General features: G+C 66.5%; 1 protein-coding gene across 1 annotated transcript; it reads right to left on the bottom strand.

Annotated features, from left to right (window-relative positions):
- Positions 1 to 647: 647 nt before the first annotated feature.
- On the bottom strand, positions 648 to 22,569 carry LOC128138431 (neurogenic locus notch homolog protein 3-like; the record flags this gene model as incomplete). The annotated part of the gene is given in 19 exon segments (XM_052779704.1): positions 648 to 1,384; positions 1,387 to 1,705; positions 3,065 to 3,162; positions 3,530 to 3,677; positions 4,593 to 4,897; positions 6,036 to 6,198; positions 7,052 to 7,136; positions 7,992 to 8,205; positions 9,206 to 9,354; positions 12,280 to 12,600; positions 14,112 to 14,245; positions 14,247 to 14,333; positions 14,336 to 14,647; positions 15,803 to 15,915; positions 16,120 to 16,371; positions 17,424 to 17,556; positions 18,717 to 18,943; positions 20,815 to 20,968; positions 22,301 to 22,569. Coding segments are annotated over 19 exon segments (3,638 nt in total), but the record flags the coding sequence as incomplete, so codon positions are not given.
- Between the last annotated feature and the right edge of the window lie 530 nt (positions 22,570 to 23,099).

The raw sequence follows: 23,099 nt of genomic DNA, 5'->3' as shown, positions 1-23,099 counted from the left end.
CTGGAAGTGGCACTGGGGTGCCTGGCCTGGGGGTGTCCCCAGTTTGGGGGTCTCCCCATACTGGGGGTGTCCCTGGGGTGCCCAGTTTGGGGGTGTCCCTTGGGGTGACCCCATACTGGGGGTGTCCCTGGGGTGCCCAGTTTGGGGTGTGTCCCTTGGGGTGACCCCATACTGGGGGTGTCCCTGGGGTGCCCAGTTTGGGGGTGTCCCCGTATGGGGGGTGTCCCCAGTTTGGGGGTGTCCCTTGGGGTCTCCCCATACTGGGGGTGTCCCTGGGGTGCCCAGTTTGGGAGTGTCCCCGTACTGGGGGAGCCCCTTGGGTGTCCCCCGTTTCGGGGTCTCCCCATACTGGGGCTGTCCCCGGGGTGCCCAGTTTGGGGGTGTCCCTTGGGGTCTCCCCATACTGGGGCTGTCCCCGGGGTGCCCAGTTTGGGGGCGTCCCTCGGGGTGTCCCCATAGGGGGGGTGTCCCCAGTTTGGGGGTGTCCCTTGGGGTCTCCCTGGGGTGCCCCAGTTTGGGGGGTGTCCCTCGGGGTTGTCCCCATAGGGGGGGCTGTCCCCAGTTTGGGGGTGTCCCTCAGGGTCTCCCCATGGGGGGGGGGGGGTGTCCCTGGGGTGTCCCCAGTTTTGGGGTGTCCCTCGGCCGGCTGCCACCTCTCAGGCAAAGACCTGCATTTTGGGGGTCTGCTCGGGCGGCGGGGGGGGCAGCTGAGTTTGGGGGGGCCCCAGCACGGCCGGACTGGGGGTGGCCTCGGACCAGTCAGAGAGGGAGCGGGGAGAGGGGCTCGCCCAGTGCTCGGGGGACTCGGGGGAGGGCGTCAAATAGGGGTGCTCGCTGGGGACCCCCAAATACCTCCCCTCCGCCCCCCCGCCTCCGAACCCCACCGCCCCCCCCGCCGCCGTGGGGTACTCCTCCCCCGCCTTGAAAAAATGGGGGGCGGCGGAGCGGGGGCCCCCCCCATCTTCGGGGGAGAGGGGTCGGGGGCCACGGGGAAGGGCTTCGGCGGCGGGTGGGGGCACCCCACGGCGCCGTGGGGCAAGCAGCAAGGCGGGGGCGAAACCTGGAGCGGGGGGGTGTAAAATGGGGGTGTACCCCCCCCAAGCCCGGATTACAAGGGGTTCCCGGGGGGACCCGACTCCGCCACTCGAAGGGGACGGTCACCGTCCCCAAACCCAAGCCTAAACGGGGCGGGGGGGCCCCCGCTAATCGCCCGACACCCATGGGTGCCCCTAAGGTGACGGTAAAGGGGGTCTCCAACCCCGGGGGGGGAAAAGCCCGGGGGACGTCGGGTTGGGGACGTAAGGGGAGTCCAAGGAGTCGACGGGTGACAACGTCACCGAGCTCTCCAACCCCGGGGGACACTCGCCCCCCAATTTCTTGCCCGCCCTTTGGCCCCCCCCGTTTTGCCCCCCAACCGTCGGTTCTTCTTGCCGGCGGTGGGGGGCTTGAGCCCGGGTAGGAAAGAAGTCGGGGGACCGAGGAGCGGGGGTAAACCGGGATTGGGGGGCAGCGATCCCGGGGGGCTGCGCCCCGTGTTGTACTCGTCCAAGAGGCGGACGATGTCGTGGTGCATCCGTTCGTGGCCGATATCCCGCGGGAGCCGATCCAGGTGATCCGTGATCTCTCGGTTGGCGAAATGATCCAGGAGGATCTTGGCGGCTTCGTAGCTGCCTTCGCGGGCGGCCAGGAAGAGGGGGGTCTCCTCCTGGGGGGGGGGGGGGGAGGTTGGTGAGAAGGTTTGGGGGGCAACGGGGTGTCTCTTGGGGGGACGGGGGGGATAGGGGTGTCTTCTGGGGTCAATGGGGTGTCATCTTGGTCAACGGGGGCAATGGGGTGTCTTCTGGGGTCAATGGGGTGTCATCTTGGTCAACGGGGGCAATGGGGTGTCTTCTGGGGTCAATGGGGTGTCATCTTGGGGCAACAGGGGCAATGGGGTGTCTTCTGGGGTCAATGGGGTGTCATCTTGGGGCAACAGGGGCAATGGGGTGTCTTCTGGGGTCATTAGGATGTCATCTTGGTCAACGGGGGCAATGGGGCAGCTCTTGGGGGGTGTAGGGACAATGGGACATCTTCTGAGGGCAATGGGGTATCTCCTGGGGCCAGCAGGGTGTCTTCTGGGGTCAATGGGGTGTCATCTTGGTCAACGGGGGCAATGGGGTGTCTTCTGGGGTCATTAGGATGTCATCTTGGGGCAACAGGGGCAATGGGGTGTCTCTTGGGGTCAATGGGGTGTCGTCTTGGGGCAACGGGGGCAATGGGGCAGCTCTTGGGGGTGTTGGGGCAATGGGACATCTTCTGAGGTCAATGGGGTATTTCCTGGGGTCAGCGGGGTGTCTTCTAGGGTCATTAGGATGTCATCTTGGTCAACAGGGGCAATGGGGCAGCTTCTGGGGTCAATGGGATGTCATCTTGGGGCAATGGGGCAATGGGGTGTCTTCCAGGGTCAATGGGGTGTCATCTTGGGGCAACGGAGGCAATGGGGCAGCTCTTGGGGGTGTTGGGGCAATGGGACATCTTCTGAGGGCAATGGGGTATCTCCTGGGGTCAGCAGGGTGTCTTCTGGGGTCAATGGGGTGTCATCTGGGGCAATGGGACAATGGGGTGTCTTCTGGGGTCAATGGGATGTCATGTTGGGGCAATGGGACAATGGGGTATCTCCTGGGGTCAATGGGGTGTCATCTTGGGCAACGGGGGCAATGGGGCAGCTCTTGGGATCATGGGGGTATCTCCTGGGGTCAGCTGGGTGTCTTCTGGGGTCAATGGGATGTCATCTTGGAGCAATGGGGGCAATGGGGTGTCTTCTAGGGTCACTGGGATGTCATCTTGGGGCAATGGGGTGTCTTCTGGGGTCAATGGGATGTCATCTTGGGGCAAGGGGGTCAATGGGACATCTTCTGGGGGCAATGGGATATCTGCTGGGGTCAATGGGATTTCATCTTGGGGCAATGGGGTGTCTCCTGGGGGGTCCCATCTGGGTGCAGGAGTTCCTCACTCAGGGTGTCGGGAGTCCCTGTTGGGGGGGGTCAGGGTGTCCAGGGGTCCCCAGCCGGGGGTCCCGTCCCACCTTGCTGTCCTGCATGTCCTTGTTAGCCCCGTTCTTCAGCAGCGCCAGCGTCGCCTCCATGTTGTTGACGGCGGCAGCCCAGTGCAGGGCGGACTTCCCTGGGGGGGGGGGGGGCAATGGGGTGGGGTGAGACCCTGCCCACCCCCAGCAGCCCCCCACGGACCTACCCCACTGAGCAGGGCCCCCCCAGCACCCACTAACCCGGGGCAGGGGGGAGGTCTCCCCATCCTCAGCCCCCTCAAGGGACCCCCCGGACCCTTGACCCAACACCCACCATTGAGGGGGGGGTGTCACCCCATTCCTACCCCCCAAGACCCCCCTCCAACACCCACCACCTTAGGGGGTTCCTCAACTTCAACCCCCCCCAAAGGACCCTCCCCAGGACCTCAGATACCCCCCAAGGGCTCCCTCCCCACCCCCCCTCCTTTTGGGGGAGCCGCCCCCGCCCCCCCCCCCGGCACCCACCGGTCTCATCGACGGCGTTGACGTCGGCGTGGCAGGCGATCAGCTCCTCCACCATCCCCTCCACCGCCAGCCGGGCCGCCAGGATGAGGGCGGTGGAGCCGTCACCCATGCGGGCGTCCAGGTCCGTGGAGCGGTTACGGATCAGGATCTGGGGGGGGGGACGACAACCAGGTGGGTGGGTGGGGGGGCAGGGGCTTGCCACCCCATGGCCATGGAGGATGTCCCATGGCAGTACTCTACGACGCATGGCCATGGAAGATGCTCCATGTCATCACCTTGGGCTCCATGGCCATGTTGGGTGCTCCATGGCCATGGAAGATGCCCCATGGCAGCACCCTAAGACCCATGGCCACGGGAGATGCTCCATGACATCACGTTGGGCTCCATGGCCGTGGAAGATCTCCATGACATCACCTTGGGCTCCATGGCCATGGAGGTTTCTCCATGACATCACCTAGGGCTCCATGGCCATGTTGGGTGCTCCATGCCCATGGGGGATGTCCCATGGCCGCACCCTAAGACCCATGGCCATGGGAGATGCTCCATGACATCACGTTGGGCTCCATGGTCATGGAAGATCTCCATGACATCACCTTGGGCTCTATGGCCATGTTGGGTGCTCCATGGCCATGGAAGATGTCCCATGCCCACGGAGGATGTCCCATGGCAGCACTCTATGACCCATGGCCATGGGAGATGCTCCATGACATCACTTTGTGCCCTGTGGCCACGGAGGTTGCCCCATGACATCACCTTGGGCTCCATGGCCATGTTGGATGCTCCACGGCCGTGGAAGATGTCCCATGCCCATGGAGGATGTCCCATAACCCATGGCCATGGAAGATGCTCCATGACATCACGTTGGGCTCCATGGCCATGTTGGGTGCTCCATGGCCATGGAGAATGTCCCATGCCCACAGAGGATGTCCCATGGCAGCACTCTATGACCCATGGCCATGGGAGATGCTCCATGACATCACGTTGGGCTCCATGGCCATGGAAGATGATGTCCCATAGACACGGAGGATGTCCTATGCCCCACGGCCACGCCAGGTGCCCTCACCTGGAAGACGCCCTGGGCATCGGCAGTGACAGCGGCGTGCAGCGGCGTGCGCCCCGTGTTGTCCTGGGCGTTGGTGTCGGCGCCGGCGTCCAGCAGGCGCTTGGCGGCGTCGGCGCGGGCGTAGCGGGCGGCGAGGTGCAGGGCGGTCTCGCCGGTGCGGTCCGTCTGGGCGCCCAGGCTGGCGCCCTGGCAGATGAGGTCACCGATGATGCCGGCCGAGGCATCGTCACCCTCCTCGTCCTCGGCCACCTCGGCCTCCAGGCCACCCCCGCAGAAGGAGGCCAGCATCAGCGGTGTGAAACCATCTGTGGGCATGTGGGGGGGTAGTGTTAGCAGGCGCCCGGGGGTCTCCTGGCCCATGTCACCCACCAGGGACGGGGCCTTGAGGACCCACACCATCCCCGTGGTGTCCTCTGCACCCTACGTCAGCTCTAGCAGGCCCATGGTACCCCCCAAGTCCATGGTGGTCCCCCATGGGTCACATCCATCCTACCTGCCCCATGGTGCCCCCCCCATGCTCGTGGTGGTTCACCACACGCCATGTCCCTCCTACATGGCCCTACAGTGGCCCCCTATGCCTGTGATGGCCCCACACCCCCCACGTCCATCCCAACTGGCCCCATGGTCCACGTCCACCCTACCTGACCCCATGATGGCCCCCCCATGCTCCACGTCCATGCCAACTGGCCCCATGGTGGCTCCCCCATGCGCCATGTCCATCCCAACTGGTCCCATGGTGGCCCCCCATGCCCCACATCCATGCCAACTGGCCACATGGTGGCCCCCATGGCCCACGTCCACCCTACCTGACCCCATGATGGCCCCTCATGCCCCAATCCATCCCACCTGGCCCCACAGTGGCCCCCCATGGGCCATGTTCATCCTGCCTGACCCCATGGTGGCCCCACATCCATCCCAACTGGCCCCACGGTGGCCACCCATGGGCCATGTCCACCCTACCTGACCCCATGGTGGCCCCACATCCATCCCAACTGGCCCCGTGGTGGTCCCCATGGCCCACGTCCACCCTACCTGACCCCATGGTGGCCCCCCATGCCCCACGTCCATCCCAACTGGCCCCACGGTGGCCACCCATGGCCCACGTCCACCCTACCTGACCCCATGGTGGCCCCCCATGCCCCACATCCATCCCAACTGGCCCCATGGTGGCCCCCCATGCCCCACGTCCATCCCAACTGGCCCCACGGTGGCCACCCATGGCCCACGTCCACCCTACCTGACCCCATGGTGGCCCCCCATGCCCCACATCCATCCCAAGTAGCCCCATGGTGGCCCCCCATGCCCCACGTCCATCCCAACTGGCCCCACGGTGGCCCCCCCACGGCACGTCCGTCTTCCCTGGCCCCACAGTGCCCCACAGCCATGGTCTTCCCCCCTACCCACAATGCCCTGGGTCCCCTCCGGAGCCTGGGGGCCACCCACCTGGCCCGCGGACGTTGACGTCCATGCAGTCGGAGTCGAACTCGCCCTGGGGCGGCGTCAGGGCCATGGCGGGCGGCATGCGGATGTCGGCGGCGACCAGGTGGTGCTGGGTCCACTGCCGGCAGTCCACGGGGTCCTGGGGCTCCGCGCCCACCTCCTCCACCTGCCCGGGCACCCGGTCACGTGGGTGCTGGGACCCCCAACCGTGAGGGTGCTGGGGAGCCCCTGCCCATGATGGGGCTGGACCACCGCCCAGGAGGATGCTGGACCCCCACCCATGAGGGTGCCTGGCCATGGGGGAGCTGGGCCCCCCACCCATGATGGTGCTGGACCCCCACCCATGATGGTGCTGGGACCCCCACCCATGATGGTGCCTGGCCATGGGTGTGCTGGGACCCCCACCCATGATGGTGCCTGGCCATGGGAGAGCTGGGATCCCCACCCATGATGGTGCTGGACCCCCACCCATGAGGGTGCTGGACCCCCACCCATGATGGTGCCTGGCCATGGGGGTGCTGGGACACCCACCCATGATGGTGCTGGGACCCCCAACCATGATGGTGCCTGGCCATGGGGGAGCTGGGACCCCCACCCATGAGGGTGCCTGGCCATGGGGGAGCTGGGAACCCCACCCATGATGGTGCTGGACCCCCACCCATGAGGGTGCTGGACCCCCACCCATGATGGTGCCTGGCCATGGGGAAGCTGGGACCCCCAACCATGAGGGTGCTGGACCCCCACCCATGATGGTGCTGGACCCCCACCCATGAGGGTGCCTGGCCATGAGGGTGCTGGGACCCCCACCCATGGGTGTGCTGGGACCCCCACCCATGATGGTGCCCAGCCATGGGTGTGCTGGGACCCCCACCCACAAGCATACCAGTGCACAGGGGCGCCAGGACCCCCCCCCCCCCCAGTACCCCCACTGGTGCCCACCCATGGGGTTACTGGGACCCCCACATCCCCGCGGGTGCCTGGGATGGGGGTGCAGCCCCCCCAGTGCCCCCCCCGGGTACCTTGAGCCTTTTGGCCTCGGGGCAGTCGCCGTCCAGCCACTCCTCGGAGGGTTCACCCATGAGGGTCTCCCCCTTCCCCATGGTCCTGGGGGGGGGGGCACGGGCATGAGTTGGGTGCCCCCCACCCTATTTATTTGGGGTGGGGGTGATAGGGCACCCCCAAAGCCCAGGGATTGATGGGACCCCCCCCCTGGAATGAGCTGGGACCGGCCCAGGGGGCTGGGGGAGCTCCTGGGGAGGGGGGCGGTGAGACCCAGTGACCCCCCCCCAGTTGAACTGGGACACCCACAGTCCCAGTATGCGCAGCCCCAGTTAACCCCCCCCCCCCCCCCCCCGTTGCACCAGGAGCCCACACCAGTCCCAGCACCCCCTGTTTCACCAGCCCCAGTGCCCCCCCCAGTTGTACTGGGACCCCACCCCAGACCCAGCACCCCCTAGTTGCACAAGACCCCCCCCAGTGCCCCCCCCCTTACACTGGGTGCACTGGGACCCCCACAGTCCCCCAGCATCCCCCCACTCCCATTCCCTCCCTCCTAATTTCACCAGCCCCCCCCATATCCCCCCACTTTCACTGCGACCCCCCCCAGTGCCCTCCCAGTTCCACCAGTGTGGTCCCCCCCCCATCACCCCTCCAATTCCACCAGCCCCCCCCATATCCCCCCACTTTCACTGCGACCCCCCCCAGTGCCCTCCCAGTTCCACCAGTGTGGTCCCCCCCCCATCACCCCTCCAATTCCACCAGCCCCCCCCATATCCCCCCACTTTCACTGCGACCCCCCCCCCCAGTGCCCTCCCAGTTCCACCAGTGTGGTCCCCCCCCCCCCATCACCCCTCCAATTCCACCAGCCCCGGTGTCCCCTCCAGTTGCACCAGGACCCCCAATCCCAGTGCCACCCCCCCCCGCCCCCAGTTTGTACTGGGGCCCCCCCCAGCCCCTCACTTCATGCCCAGGGCGTCCTGCCCCACGGGTTCCCGGCGGTCCCTGTTGCTGTCCTTGGCCAGGCTGAAGCCCTCGGGGAACCAGAGGGTGCTCTGCTCCCGCCTGCGCCGGGCCACCAGTACTCCCAGTACCGCGATGGCCAGCAGGATGATGCCCCCCACCACCACCAGCGGCAGCAGCCGCACCGGGTCCGGTGCCTCGGGTAGCTTGTCACCTGGTGGGGGGGGGGGGACACACAACGTCAGGGTGATGCCACCGTGGGGCATCCATATCGGGGACGTCATCGTGGTGATGGCACCAAGGATGTTGAGGACATCGTCATGGTGATGCCATCATGGAGGTTGAGAGCATCATCATGGTGATGCCACCACGGAGGCACCAAGGAGGTTGGGGACATTGTCATGGTGATGCCACCATGGAGGCACCAACGATGTCGAGGACATCGTCATGGTGATGGCACCATGGAGACACCAACGATGTCGAGGACATCATCATGGTGATGGCACCAAGGAGTTTGAGGACATCATCATGGTGATGCCACCATGGAGGCACCAACAACGTTGAGGACATCGTCCTGGTGATGCCATCATGGAGCACCAAGGAGGTTGGGGACATTGTCATGGTGATGCCACCATGGAGGCACTAAGAATGTTGAGGACATCGTCCTGGTGATGCCACCATGGAGGCACCAAGGAGGTTGGGGACATTGTCATGGTGATGCCATCATGGAGGTTGAGAGCATCGTCATGGTGATGCCACCATGGAGGCACCAACAATGTTGAGGACATCATCATGGTGATGGCACCAAGGAGGTTGGGGACATTGTCATGGTGATGCCACCATGGAGGCACCAAGGATGTCGAGGACACCATCATGGTGATGCCACCGTGGAGGCACCAACAATGTTGAGGACATCGTCCTGGTGATGCCATCATGGAGGCATCAAGGAGGTTGAGGACATCATCGTGGTGATGCCACCGTGGGGGCATCAAGCGTGTTGAGGACACTGTCACATTCATGCCACCATGGGGCAACCACAAGTTGGGGACACCGTCAGGGTGCTACCACCTTGGGGGCACCCTGCACGCTGGGGACACCCCACGTAGGGTGGACACCGTCACCACCCCACCCCTTGCAGACACCAGAACGGCACGGGGGCCCGCCCACCCCACCGCGGGGCCCTCGTCCCCAAGGGCCACCGGGAGGTCCCTCACCGCGCACGGCCTTGATGGGGTAGGGGAACTGGAGACGCTCCAGGGCGGAGAGGGCGGCCAGGTAGTCGGCGGCGCTGCGGGTGTCGGGGAAGCACTTGTCGGACGCCTGGGCGCACAGCCGGTTGTCGATCTCCAGCGTCACCACCGAGCTGCCGGGGGACACCGAGGTGGGGGGGGGGGGTCAGAGGGACACGGGGGGGGACCCACGGCTCTGGGGCACTCGTGGTGCCGTGACCCAAGCTAGCCGCCGCCCGTGGCGTGGCGGCATCCAGCACCGATGGCCTCCACGGCTCCCACGTCGCCGTGGCCCAATGACCCAAGACACCCAGCACCCATGTCTCCATGACCCATGGTTCATGGAACCCAGCACCCATGGCTCCATGACCCAAGACACCCAGCACCCATGTCTCCGTGACCCATGGTTCATGGAACCCAGCAACCATGGACCCCTGACCCAAGACACCCAGCACCCATGTCTCCATGACCCATGGTTCATGGAACCCAGCACCCATGGCTCCATGACCCAAGACACCCAGCACCCATGTCTCCATGACCCATGGTTCATGGAACCCAGCACCCATGGCTCCATGACCCAAGACACCCAGCACCCATGTCTCCGTGACCCATGGTTCATGGAACCCAGCAACCATGGACCCCTGACCCAAGACACCCAGCACCCATGTCTCCATGACCCATGGTTCATGGAACCCAGCACCCATGGCTCCATGACCCAAGACACCCAGCACCCATGTCTCCGTGACCCATGGTTCATGGAACCCAGCAACCATGGACCCCTGACCCAAGACACCCAGCACCCATGTCTCCATGACCCATGGTTCATGGAACCCAGCACCCATGGCTCCATGACCCATGGTTCATGGAACCCAGCACCCATGGCTCCATGACCCAAGACACCCAGCACCCATGTCTCCATGACCCATGGGTCATGGAACCCAGCAATCATGGACCCATGGCTCCATGACCCAAGACACCCAGCACCCATGGCCCCACGGCCCAAGACACCCAGCACCCATGCCATGACCCCCATGACCCCCAGCCCCACCATCTCCATCCAATGCCCCCCCCCCCCGCCAGCACCACCATCTCCAGCCAACAGGTCCTGTGTCCTCCAACATCACCGTCCCTATCCCATGATCCCCCACCCAGCACCTGCAGCCCCTGTTCCACCAGCACCACCCCATGTCCTCCTGGTCTCCCACCCCATGCCAGCTGCACCACCATCTCCATGCCACATCCCCCAACTCTGTGTCCCCCAGACCCACCACCAGCCCTATCCCATGTCCTCCAGCCCCACGTCCACCAGTACCACCACCACCCCCCCATGTCCACCACCACCCCTATACCATTGTTCCCCATATCTCCCACCCCATGTCTTCCAGCCCCATGTCTACCAGCACCATCCCCACCATGTCCTCCAGCCCCATGTCCGCCACCACCACCATCCCCATGTCCACCATCCCCATGTCCACCACCACCCCATGTCCTTCAGCCCCATGTCCACCATCACAACCATCATCCCATGTCCACCACCACAGCCACCCCATGTCCACCACCACCACCCCATGTCCTCCAGCCCCATGTCCACCAGCACCACCATCATCCCATGTCCACCATCCCCATGTCCACTACCACCCCATGTCCTCCAGCCCCATGTCCACCACCACAACCACCCCAGGTCCACCAGCCTCACCACTCATCCCCATCCCATGTCCTCCAGCCCCCATGTCCACCAGCACCCCATGTCCACCACCTCCACCACCATCATCCCATGTCCACCATCCCCATGTCCACCACCACCCCCCCATGTCCTCCAGCCCCACGTCCACCATTACCACCATCCCCATCCCATATCCTCCAGCCCCATGGCCACCACCACCACCATCCCATGTCCACCAGCCCCATCCCATGTCCTCCAGCCCCACATCCACCACCCCCCCCCACCCCATGTCCTCCAGCCCCACGTCCACCAGCACCACCCCATGACCACCATCCCCATGTCCACCAGCACCACCACCCCCCCCATGTCCTCCAGCCCCATGTCCCACCACAACCACCACCCCCCACGTCCACCAGCCCCACCCCATGTCCTCCAGCCCCACGTCCACCACCACAACCACCCCAGGTCCACCAGCCCCACCACCATCCCCGTCCCATGTCCTCCAGCCCCACATCCACCAGTACCACCATCCCCGTCCCATATCCTCCAGCCCCATGGCCACCACCACCACCATCCCATGTCCACCAGCCCCATCCCATGTCCTCCAGCCCCACATCCACCACCCCCCCCCACCCCATGTCCTCCAGCCCCACGTCCACCAGCACCACCCCATGACCACCATCCCCATGTCCACCAGCACCACCACCCCCCCCATGTCCTCCAGCCCCATGTCCACCACAACCACCACCCCCCACGTCCACCAGCCCCACCCCATGTCCTCCAGCCCCACGTCCACCACCACAACCACCCCAGGTCCACCAGCCCCACCACCATCCCCGTCCCATGTCCTCCAGCCCCACATCCACCAGTACCACCATCCCCGTCCCATATCCTCCAGCCCCATGGCCACCACCACAACCACCCCAGGTCCACCAGCCCCACCACCACCATCCCCATCCCATATCCTCCAGCCCCATGTCCACCACCACCCCATGTCCACCACCACCATCATCCCATGTCCACCATCCCCATGTCCACCACCACCCCCCCATGTCCTCCAGCCCCATGTCCACCACCACCCCCCCATGTCCTCCAGCCCCATGTCCACCACCACAACCACCCCAGCCCCACCAGCCCCACCACCATCCCCATCCCATGTCCTCCAGCCCCATGTCCACCACACCCACCATCCCACATCCACCAGCTCCACCCCATGTCCTCCAGCCCCACGTCCACCAGTACCACCATCCCCGTCCCATGTCCTCCAGCCCTATGTCCACCACCACCACCCCCCCCATGTCCACCAGCCCCCCCCCACGTCCTCCAGCCCCACGTCCACCCCCCGCCACGTCCACCGGCCCCGCCGCCCCCATCCCACGTGTCCCCCCCCCCTCACCCGATGACCTCGGGGGCCACCTCCCTCCTCCGCAGCCGTTGGGGTCGATAGTAGGGTTGGATCATGTAGTTGCCGTCGGGATCGAGGCGGAAGCGCAGGGAAGTGCGCAGGATGGCGCTGAGCCGCTGCAGGAAGGCGGCGCTGCTCCGACGCAGCTCCTCGGGGGGCAGCAGGACGGTGACAACCAGCACCCCCCGGGCCAGCGCCTCGGGGACCTCCTGGGCGCAATCCAGCCCGTCCCAACCGCACTCTTCGCTGTTGCAACCTTGGTCGCAGCGCCCGTCGGCGAAGTGGTCGGAGCAGTACTGCTCGTAGACGGGGCTGCGGGGGGGGGGGGCACCGGTGGGTGTGGGGGGGCGTGGGGGGGGGGGAGGATGTGGGGGGGGATACAGGGACTTGGGGGACACGGAGGACATGGGTGGGATACGGGGACATGGGTGGGATGTGGGGGACATGGGTGGGATGTGGGGGGGATACAGGGACTTGGGGGACATGGGGGGGATACGGGGACTTGGGGGACACGGAGGACATGGGTGGGATATGGGGACTTGGGTGGGATGTTGGGGACTTGGGTGGGGTACAGGGATATGGGGGGATGTGGGGACATGGGGGGGCATGGAGGACATGGGTGGGATACGAGGACATGGGTGGGATGTGGGGGGGATACAGGGACTTGGGGGACATAGGTGGGATATGGGGACATGGGAGACATGGGTGGGATGTGGGGGACATGGGGACTTGGGTGGGATGTGGGGGACATGGGGACTTGGGTGGGGTACAGGGATATGGGGGGGATGTGGGGACATGGGGGCCATGGAGGACATGGGTGGGATGTGGGGACATGGGTGGGATGTGGGGGGGATACAGGGACTTGGGGGACATGGGTGGGATATGGGGACTTGGGGGCCATGGAGGACATAGGTGGGATATGGGGACATGGGGGACATGGGTGGGATGTTGGGGACTTGGGTGGGGTACAGGGATATGGGTGGGATGTGGGGACATGGGGGGCTTGGAGGACATGGGTGGGTTACGGGGACATGGGTGGGATGTGGGGGACATGTGGGACATGGGTGGGGTACAGGGATATGGGGGGGGATACAGGGACTTGGGGGCCATGGAGGACATGGGTGGGATGTGGGGGGGATACTGGGACTTGGGGGACATGGGTGGGATATGGGGACTTGGGGGCCATGGAGGACATAGGTGGGTTACGAGGACGTGGGGGACATGGGTGGGATGTGGGGGACTTGGGTGGGATGTGGGGGACATGGGGACTTGGGTGGGGTACAGGGATATGGGGGGGACGTGGGGACATGGGGAACATGGAGGACATGGGTGGGATGTGGGGCACATGGGTGGGATACAGGGACTTGGGTGAGATATGGGGACACGGAGGACATGGGTGGGCTAAGGGGACTTGGGTGGGGTACAGGGATATGGGTGGGATGGGGGGCATGGAGGACGTGGGTGGGATATGGGGACATGGGTGGGATACAGGGACTTGGGGGACGTGGGTGGGCTATGGGGACATGGAGGACGTGGGTGGGATATGGGGACATGCGTGGGATATGGGGACATGGGTGGGATGTGGGGACTTGGGTGGGATACGGGGGACATGGGGGGACATCAGGGACATACGGGAGTGCAGGGGCACACTGGGGAGAAATGGGGGACATGGGGGGGCCACGGGAGATGTGGGGGGACATCAGGCACAGGGTGGGTGACACACATGGGGGGGTACACAGTGCCATAGTGGGGTGACGGGGTGACACACGGTGATGGGGGGGGGTGACCCGTGGGGACAGGGGGTGACCCGTGGGGACACTCACTTGCAGGCCCTGTGGGGGGGCCGGCAGTCGAAGTTGTCGTAGAGGCAGTGGGGGCTGTCACACCCCCGGTCGCAACGGCTGTTGTTGAAAAGGGGGGGACACTCGGGGACCCCGCAGTGTCCCCAAGGGTCCCCCCACCAAGAGGGAACAGTCCCCCCCGTCCCACTGACACCCAGGGGTGTTACATTCCCGGTGACAAACCCCGTCCCCCCGCTTTCCCCCCCGCACCCCCCCTCGCATTCCATCTCGGGGGGGGGCGGGGGACCCCCTTGGCATCGGGGACCCCCGAAACCCGGAGGGCACAAACAGCGGGCGAAGGGGGGGCGGGACGAGGGGACGCAGGTGCCGCCGTGGAGGCAAGCGTCGGGGGGGCAGGTGACGTTGGTGACATCGGGGGGGTGGCACTGGGGACCCCCGAAGCCGGGGGGGCAGAGGCAGCGGGGGCCGGCGGGGGCCGGCAGGCAGCTGCCCCCGTTGGCGCAGGCAAAGTCCAGGCAGGAGGGCGGCCGGCTCTCGCAGTGGGTGCCGCTGAAACCCTGGGGGGGGGGGAGCGGGGGGTGAAATGGGTGGGGGGCCACCCAGAGGCAGAGGGGGGGTGGCTGGTGATGGGCACCCAGCCCCCTGCCCAGCCGGTGCTAGCCCAGAGCAAACCTCCCCCCCCCCCCCCCCCCCCCCCAGGACCCAGCCCCGTGGAACTGGGTGCACCCAGTCCCCCTGCCCACCCCAGGGCACCCACCACCCCCTGCCCACCCTATGGCACCCAGCACCCACCCCCCCTGCCCACCCCAGGGCACCCAGCACCCCCACCCACCCTATATCACCCTGTAGCACCCAGCACCCCCTGCCCACCCTATATCACCCCATAGCACCCAGCACCAAGCTTCTTGCCCACCCTATATCACCCCAGGGCACCCAGCACCCCCTGCCCACCCTATATCACCCAATTCCCCCAGCCCACCCTGTATCACCCCATAAGCACCCACCCTCATGGCACTGGGGGCACCCACCCCCGCCCACCCTATATCACCCCATAGCACCCAATTCCCCCTGCCCACCCTATATCACCCCATAGCACCCAACACCAAGCTTCTTGCCCACCCTATATCACCCCAGGGCACCCAGCACCCCCTGCCCACCCTATATCATCACCCCCTGCCCACCCTATATCACCCCATAAGCACCCACCCTCATGGTACTGCGGGCACCCATCCCCCCTGCCCACCCTATATCACCCCATAGCACCCAGCACCCCCTGCCCACCCTATATCACCCTATATCACCCCCTGCCCACCCTATATCACCCCATAGCGCCCAGCACCAAGCCTCTTGCCCACCCTACATCACCCCAGGGCACCCAGCACCCCCTGCCCACCCTATATCACCCAATTCCCCCAGCCCACCCTATACCACCCAGCACCCACCCCCTGTGCCCACCCTATACCACCCCATAGCACCCAATTCCCCCAGCCCACCCTATATCACCCCACAGCACCCCCTGCCCACCCTATACCACCCCATAGCACCCAATTCCCCCTGCCCACCCAGCACCCACCCTATACCACCCACCTCCCCCTGCCCACCCTATATCTTCCCCGTAGCCCCCTGCCCACCCCAGCACCCAGCCGTACGCCCACCCTACGCCACCCCCCCCCCCCCCCCCAAGCCGGCCGGGGTGGGTGCCCCTCACTCACGGGTGGGCAGCGGCAGGCGTAGCCGCGGGGGGTGCCGGGGTCGGGCTGGCAGCGCCCGCCGTGGCGGCACGGCAAAGACTGGCAGGGGTTCACCAGGCTCTGGCACCGGCGCCCTTGGGTGGGTGGGTGGGTGGGGGGGGGGTGTCAGTGGGTGGGGGGGGGGGCAGAGACACCCCCCACCCCCAGGGTGGGCACACGGGCATCGCCACCCTGCCTGGCACCGGTGGCATGGCACCCTGCCCCCCCTAAACCCTCTACCCACCCTGGCACCCCCCCCCCCCCCAGCACCCATTCTGCCCCCCCCCAGCAGCACCCACCGGTGAAGCCGGGCTGGCAGAGGCAGCGGTAGGTGTTGGCACCCTGCACGCACGCCAGGGTGCCGGGGGGGTGGCAGGGCCGGCTGTGGCACTCGTTGACGTCCCCCTCGCAGCGGGCACCCGTGTAGCCGGGGGGGCAGGCGCTGCCGTAACCCCCCACCCCGTCCAGGCAGGTCCCGTTGTGGAGGCATTTGGGTGCTGGGGTGCCAGGCTGGGGGGCACAGTCGTCCTCGTTGATCTCGCAGAGGACGCCTGCGGGGACGGGGACATCGTGGGGGGGGGGGGGGGACACAGCTGGACCGGTGCCACCATGGGGTGGGGGGGCACTGAGGGGTGCCACCATGGGGTGGGGACCGTGATGGGTGCCACCATGGGGACACGGGTGCCTTCACGCCACCCACGCAGACATGGGGACATGGGGGGGGTCCCTTCCCACCAGCACCCAAGGACATGTTGGGGGGGTCCTTTCCCACCAGCACCCAGATATGGGGACATGGGGGGGGTCCTTTCCCACCAGCACCCAAGGACATGGCGGGGGGGGGTCGTTTCCCACTAGCACCCAAGGACATGGGGACATGGGGGGGGTCCTTTCCCACCAGCACCCAAGGACTTGGGGGGTCCCTTTCCCACCAGCACCAGATATGGGGACATGGGGGGGGTCCTTTCCCACCAGCACCCAAGGACATGGGGGGGGTCCCTTCCCACCAGCACCCAGATATGGGGACATGGGGGGGGTCCTTTCCCACCAGCACCCAAGGACTTGGGGGGTCCCTTTCCACCAGCACCCCGATATGGGGACATGGGGGGGGTCTCTTCCCACCAGCACCCAAGGACATGGGGGGGGGGGTCCTTTCCCACCAGCACCCAAGGACTTGGGGGGGTCCCTTCCCACTAGCACCCAAGGACATGGGGACATGGGGGGGGGTCCTTTCCCACCAGCACCCAGACATGGGGACATGGGGGGGGTCTTTTCCCACCAGCACCCAAAGACATGGGGGGGGTCCCTTCCCACCAGCACCCAAGGACATGGGGACATGGGGGGGGTCCCTTCCCACCAGCACCCAGATATGGGGACATGGGGGGGGTCCTTTCCCACCAGCACCCAAGGACTTGGGGGGGGGGGGTCCTTTCCCACCAGCACCCAAGGACATGGGGGGGTCCCTTCCCACCAGCACCCAGATATGGGGACATGGGGGGGGGTGTCCTTTCCCACCATCACCCAAGGGCGCAGGGCCAGGGAACCCCTTCCCACCGCCCACCCAAACATGGGGCCAGGGTCACCCTGGGGTCCCCCGAGCACCCACCCAGGGTGCCGGGGGGGCAGGAGCAGAGGTAACGTCCCACGAGGTCGAGGCAGGTGCCCCCGTTCTGGCAGGGCTGCGACTGGCACTCGTCCACCTCCAGCTGGCACTCCTGACCCACGTAACCCGGCGGGCACTGCAGGGACAGCACCCATGGGTGCCCCGCCACCTCCGGACCACCACCCCAGCCTCAGAGGTGCGGTTATGGGGGGGGGGGACGGGCACCCAGGGGCACCCCGTAAGGGGCGGATGAGTCGCAAATGCGGTCGTTGGGTAGGGAGAGCACCCGTGGGTGCTCCGGGGTGGGGGCACCCCCCACCCGAGGGAGCCTGCGCAGCAGGGTGACGGCACCCCTCGGTGGCTTGGGCGGTGGGACGGTCACCCCGGGGTGTCCGCAGCGTGGGGAGACGCTCGGGCACCCCAAAAAGCCCAGCTGAGCCCCAAAAGCAGCGGTCAGGTAGGGAGAGCACCCATGGGTGCCCCAGGATGGAGGCACCCATCCCTTGAGGGACCCCCCCCCAGCAGGACGATGCCACCCTCAGTGGCAGGAGGGACAGGGTCACCCCGGGGTGTCCCCAGTGTGGGGAGACGCTCGGGCACCCCAAAAAGCCCAGCTGAGCCCCAAAAGCAGCGGTCAGGTAGGGAGAGCACCCATGGGTGCCAGCGGGTAGAGGCACCCATCCCTTGAGGGACCCCCCCCAGCAGGACGATGCCACCCTCAGTGGCAGGAGGGACAGGGTCACCCCGGGGTGTCCCCAGCGTGGGGAGACGCTCGTGCACCCCAAAAAGCCCAGCTGAGCCCCAAAAAGCAGCGGTGGGGTAGGGAGAGCACCCATGGGTGCCCCAGGATGGAGGCACCCACCCCTTGAGGGGCCCCCCCCCCAGCAGGACGATGCCACCCTCAGTGGCAGGAGGGACAGGGTCACCCCGGGGTGTCCCCCAGCGTGGGGAGACGCTCGGGCACCCCAAAAAGCCCAGCTGAGCCCCAAAAAGCAGCGGTCGGGTAGGCAGAGCACCCATGGGTGCCAGCGAAGGGACCCCCCCAGCAGGGCGATGCCACCCTCAGTGGCAGGAGGGACAGGGTCACCCCGGGGTGTCCCCAGCGTGGGGAGACGCTCGTGCACCCCAAAAAGCCCAGCTGAGCCCCAAAAAGCAGCGGTGGGGTAGGCAGAGCCCCCACGGGTGCCCCAGGATGGAGGCACCCATCGCCCGAGGGACCCAAACACCGGGGTGACGCCGCCCGCGACGGCTCGAGGGGGGCGAGACGGGCACCCGGGCGGGGGGGGGGTCACTCACCTCGCACTCGTAGCCCCCCCCGTAGCTGCGGCAGGCAGCGCCGTGCAGGCAGGGGTTGGGCAGGCAGCGGTCCCGCGGCGTCTGGCAGTAGGTGCCGGCGTAACCGTCCCGGCACTGGCAGCGGTGCCCGGCGCTGCCCGCATCCACGCAGCGACCGCGGCCGTGGCACAACTGGGCGAGGGGGGACGCCTGCGGGGGACACGCAAGGGGGATGGGGTTGGGGGAAACTGAGGCAGGAGGGAGGGAAACCCTTGAGGTCGGCCAGGGTGGGGAGGGGATTCAGGGGTCTGGGGTTATTAAGTGTCCCAGGCCTCCCAGTATGGCCAAACTGGGAGGGAAGCCAGGTGTCTGGGCTCCCAGTAGCCCAAACTGGGAGGGGAACCCAGGTGTCTGGGCTCCCAGTAGCCCAAACTGGGAGGGAACCCGGTTTTCCAAGCTCCCAGTCCTCCAAACTGGGAGGGAAGCCAGGTGTCTGGGCTCCCAGTAGCCCAAACTGGGAGGGAACCCGGTTTTCCAAGCTCCCAGTCCTCCAAACTGGGAGGGAAGCCAGGTGTCTGGGCTCCCAGTAGCCCAAACTGGGAGGGGACACAGGTATTCCTGCTCCCAGTCCTCCAAACTGGGAGGGAAGCCAGGTGTCTGGGCTCCCAGTAGCCCAAACTGGGAGGGGACACAGGTATTCCTGCTCCCAGTATGGCCAAACTGGCAGGGAACCCAGGTGTCTGGGCTCCCAGTACCCCAAACTGGGAGGGAACCTGGTTGTCCTGGCTCCCAGTACCCCAAACTGGGAGGGAACCCGGTTTTCCGGGCTCCCAGTCCTCCCAGTACCCCAAACTGGGAGGGAACCTGCTTGTCCTGTCTCCCAGTACCCCAAACTGGGAGGGAACCTGGTTTTCTGGGCTCCCAGTCCTCCCACTACCCCAAACTGCGAGGGAACCCCAGCATCTGGGCTCCTTCTAATCCTCCCAGTACCCCAAACTGGGAGTGAATCTGGTTGTCCTGGCCCCCGGTACCCTAAACTGGGAGGGAACCCAGTTGTCCTGGCTCCCAGTACCCCAAACTGGGAGGGAACCCGGTTGTCCTGGCTCCCAGTCCTCCCAGTACCCCAAACTGGGAGGGAACCCGGTTGTCCTGGCTCCCAGTACCCCAAACTGGGAGGGAGGGAACCCAGGCATCCATCCAGACTCCCAGTCCTCCCAGTACCCCAAACTGGGAGTGGACCCAGGCATCCAGGCTCCCAGTCCTCCCAGTACCCCAAACTGGGAGGGAACCTAGTTGTCCTGGCTCCCAGTACCCTAAACTGGGAGGGGAACCCAAGAATCCAGGCTCCTTCTAACCCTCCCAGTCCTCCAAACCGGGGAGGGAACCCATTTTTCCGGCCTCCCAGTCACCCAGACTGGAAGGGAACCTGGTTGACCTGGGTCCCAGTCCTCCAAACTGGGAGGGAACCTGGTTGTCCTGTCTCCCAGTACCCCAAACCGGGAGGCAACCTGGTTTTCCAGGCTCCCAGTCCTCCCAGTCCCCCAAACTGGGAGGGAACCTGCTTGTCCTGTCTCCCAGTACCCCAAACTGGGAGGCAACCCGGTTTTCCAGGCTCCCAGTCCTCCCAGTCCCCCAAACTGGGATGGGAACCCAAGCATCCAGGCTCCTCCTAACCCTCCCAGTCCTCCAAACCGGTAGCGGAACCGTGTTCTCCAGTCCTCCCGGTCCCCCAAACTGGGAGGCAACCCGGTTTTCCAGGCTCCCAGTCCTCCCAGTCCCCCAAACTGGGATGGGAACCCAAGCATCCAGGCTCCTCCTAACCCTCCCAGTCCTCCAAACCGTAGCGGAACCGTGTTCTCCAGTCCTCCCGGTCCCCCAAACTGGGAGGCAACCCGGTTTTCCAGGCTCCCAGTCCTCCCAGTCCCCCAAACTGGGATGGGAACCCAAGCATCCAGGCTCCTCCTAACCCTCCCAGTCCTCCAAACCGGTAGCGGAACCGTGTTCTCCAGTCCTCCCGGTCCCCCAAACTGGGAGAAGACCCCCATTTTCCTGTAGCTCCCAGTCCTCCCAGTCCTCCCAGTCCTCCCAGTCCTCCCAGTCCCCGCCCCCCCCAACTGACCTCTGCGGGCGGCCGCCACGGCGCAGGTGACGTTGGGGACGTCGCAGGCGCTGCCGGTCCAGGGGGGGGGACAGAGGCAGGTGACGGTGGCACCCGTCTGCCGGCACTGCCCCCCGTGCTGGCAGGGTGCCCCCCGGCACAGGTCCAGGGGGGTCTGCCGGGAGATGGGGGGGGGGTCAGGGTGGGGGGAGCACCCATGGGGGCACCTTGGGGTGGGGGGCTCAGGGATAGAGGGGGTTTTTGGGGGGGGCGGGGAGAATAGGGTGCAGAAGGGGATGGGTGCTGGGGAACACTGGCACCCAGTTCGTGGAGGGGGGGGGGGGGGGCCAAGGTGGGGGGGGGGGCGGTTTTTTGGGGAGGGGGGCGTGGGTGGGTGCTGGGGCACCCGTTTTTTTTGGGGGGGGGTGGGCTCAGGGGGTGTGGGTGGGTGCTGGGGTGCCCGGTTTTTGGGGAGGGGGGGCATGGGTGGGTGCTGGGGCACCCAGTTTTTGGGGAGGGGGGGCATGGGTGGGTGCTGGGGCACCTGGTTTTTTGGGGGGGGTGGGCTCAGGGTGCCTGGGTGGGCGCTGGGGCACCCAGTTTTTGGGGAGGGTGGGCTCAGGGGGTGTGGGTGGACGCTGGGGCACCCATTTTTGGGGGAGGGTGGGCACTGGGGCACCCAGTTTTTGGGGAGGGGGGGCATGGGTGGGTGCTGGGGCACCTGGTTTTTTGGGGGGGGTGGGCTCAGGGTGCCTGGGTGGGCGCTGGGGCACCCAGTTTTTGGGGAGGGTGGGCTCAGGGGGTGTGGGTGGACGCTGGGGCACCCATTTTTGGGGGAGGGTGGGCACTGGGGTGCCCAGTTTTTGGGAAGGGGGGGCATGGGTGGGTGCTGGGGCACCTGTTTTTTTTGGGGGGGTGGGCACAGGGTGCCTGGGTGGGTGCTGGGACACCCATTTTTTGGGGAGGGTGGGCTCAGGGGGTGTGGGTGGGTGCTGGGGCACCCGTTCTTTTGGGGAGGGGGGGCACAGGGGGTGTGGGTGGGTGCTGGGATACCTGGTTTTTTAGGGGCACTGGGGCACCCATTTTTTGGGGGAGGGTGGGCTCAGGAGGCATGGGTGGGTGCTGGGGCGCCCGGTTTTTGGGGAGGGGGGGCTCAGGGGGTGTGGTGGGTGCTGGGGCGCCCAGTTTTTTGGGAAGGGGGGCATGGGGTGGGCGCTGGGGCACCTGTTTTTTTGGGGAGGGTGGGCTCAGGGGGTGTGGGTGGGTGCTGGGGCACCCATTTTTTGGGGAGGGTGGGCACTGGGGTGCCCAGTTTTTGGGAAGGGGGGGCATGGGTGGGCGCCGGGACACCCGTTCTTTTGGGGAGGGGACACACCCCACGGTCCCGGGGTGCCGCAGCCGGCGGGTGCCCGCGCGCCCAACTCCCACGGAAGCGCGGAAAGCGGGCGCAGGGTACCCCCCAGACCCCCCCCCCCCAGCACCCACGGGTGCCCCCCCCCCCACTCACCTGGCACTGGGTGCCGGTGTACCCCGGGGGACAGAGGCAGCGGTAGGTGTCCCCGGCGGGTGACGCAGGTGCCCCCCCGCAGGCAGGGCTGCCCCCGGCACCCGTCGGCCGGGTGCTGGCAGTGGGTGCCCGTGAAGCCGGGCCGGCAGCGGCACGTGTAGGAGGCGACGCCGTCCACGCAGGTCCCGCCGTTGAAGCAGGAGCTGTCGGGTGGGGATGGGGGACGCGCGGCTCAGCACCCACGGGTGGCCCCCCGGTACCCTTGGGTGCTGGTGGGTGGGGGTGGAGAAGGGAGTTGTGGGGTGTCCAAGGGCACCCATGGGTGCTGGTGGGGTTGGGAGGACTTGGGGACGTTCTACGGGCAGGAGAAGCCTTGGGGACACCCTTGGGTGCTGGTGGGTTGGGGTGGAGAAGGGAGTCGTGGGGTGTCCGGGGGCACCCATGGGTGCTGGTGGGGTTGGGAGGACTTGGGGACGTTCTACGGGCAGGAGAAGCCTTGGGGACACCCTTGGGTGCTGGTGGGTGGGGGTGGAGAAGGGAGTCGTGGGGTGTCCGGGGGCACCCATGGGTGCTGGTGGGGTTGGGAGGACTTGGGGACGTTCTACGGGCAGGAGAAGCCTTGGGGGACACCCTTGGGTGCTGGTGGGTTGGGGTGGAGAAGGGAGTCGTGGGGTGTCCGGGGGCACCCATGGGTGCTGGTGGGGTTGGGAGGACTTGGGGACGTTCTACGGGCAGGAGAAGGCTTGGGGACACCCTTGGGTGCTGGTGGGTGGGGGTGGAGAAAGGAGTCGTGGGGTGT

This window comes from Harpia harpyja, unplaced genomic scaffold, assembly GCF_026419915.1.
Source record: "Harpia harpyja isolate bHarHar1 unplaced genomic scaffold, bHarHar1 primary haplotype scaffold_455, whole genome shotgun sequence".
NCBI lineage: Eukaryota > Metazoa > Chordata > Aves > Accipitriformes > Accipitridae > Harpia > Harpia harpyja.
Note: the sequence above shows the minus strand (reverse complement) of the source record. Positions and strands in the feature narration are given on the sequence as shown.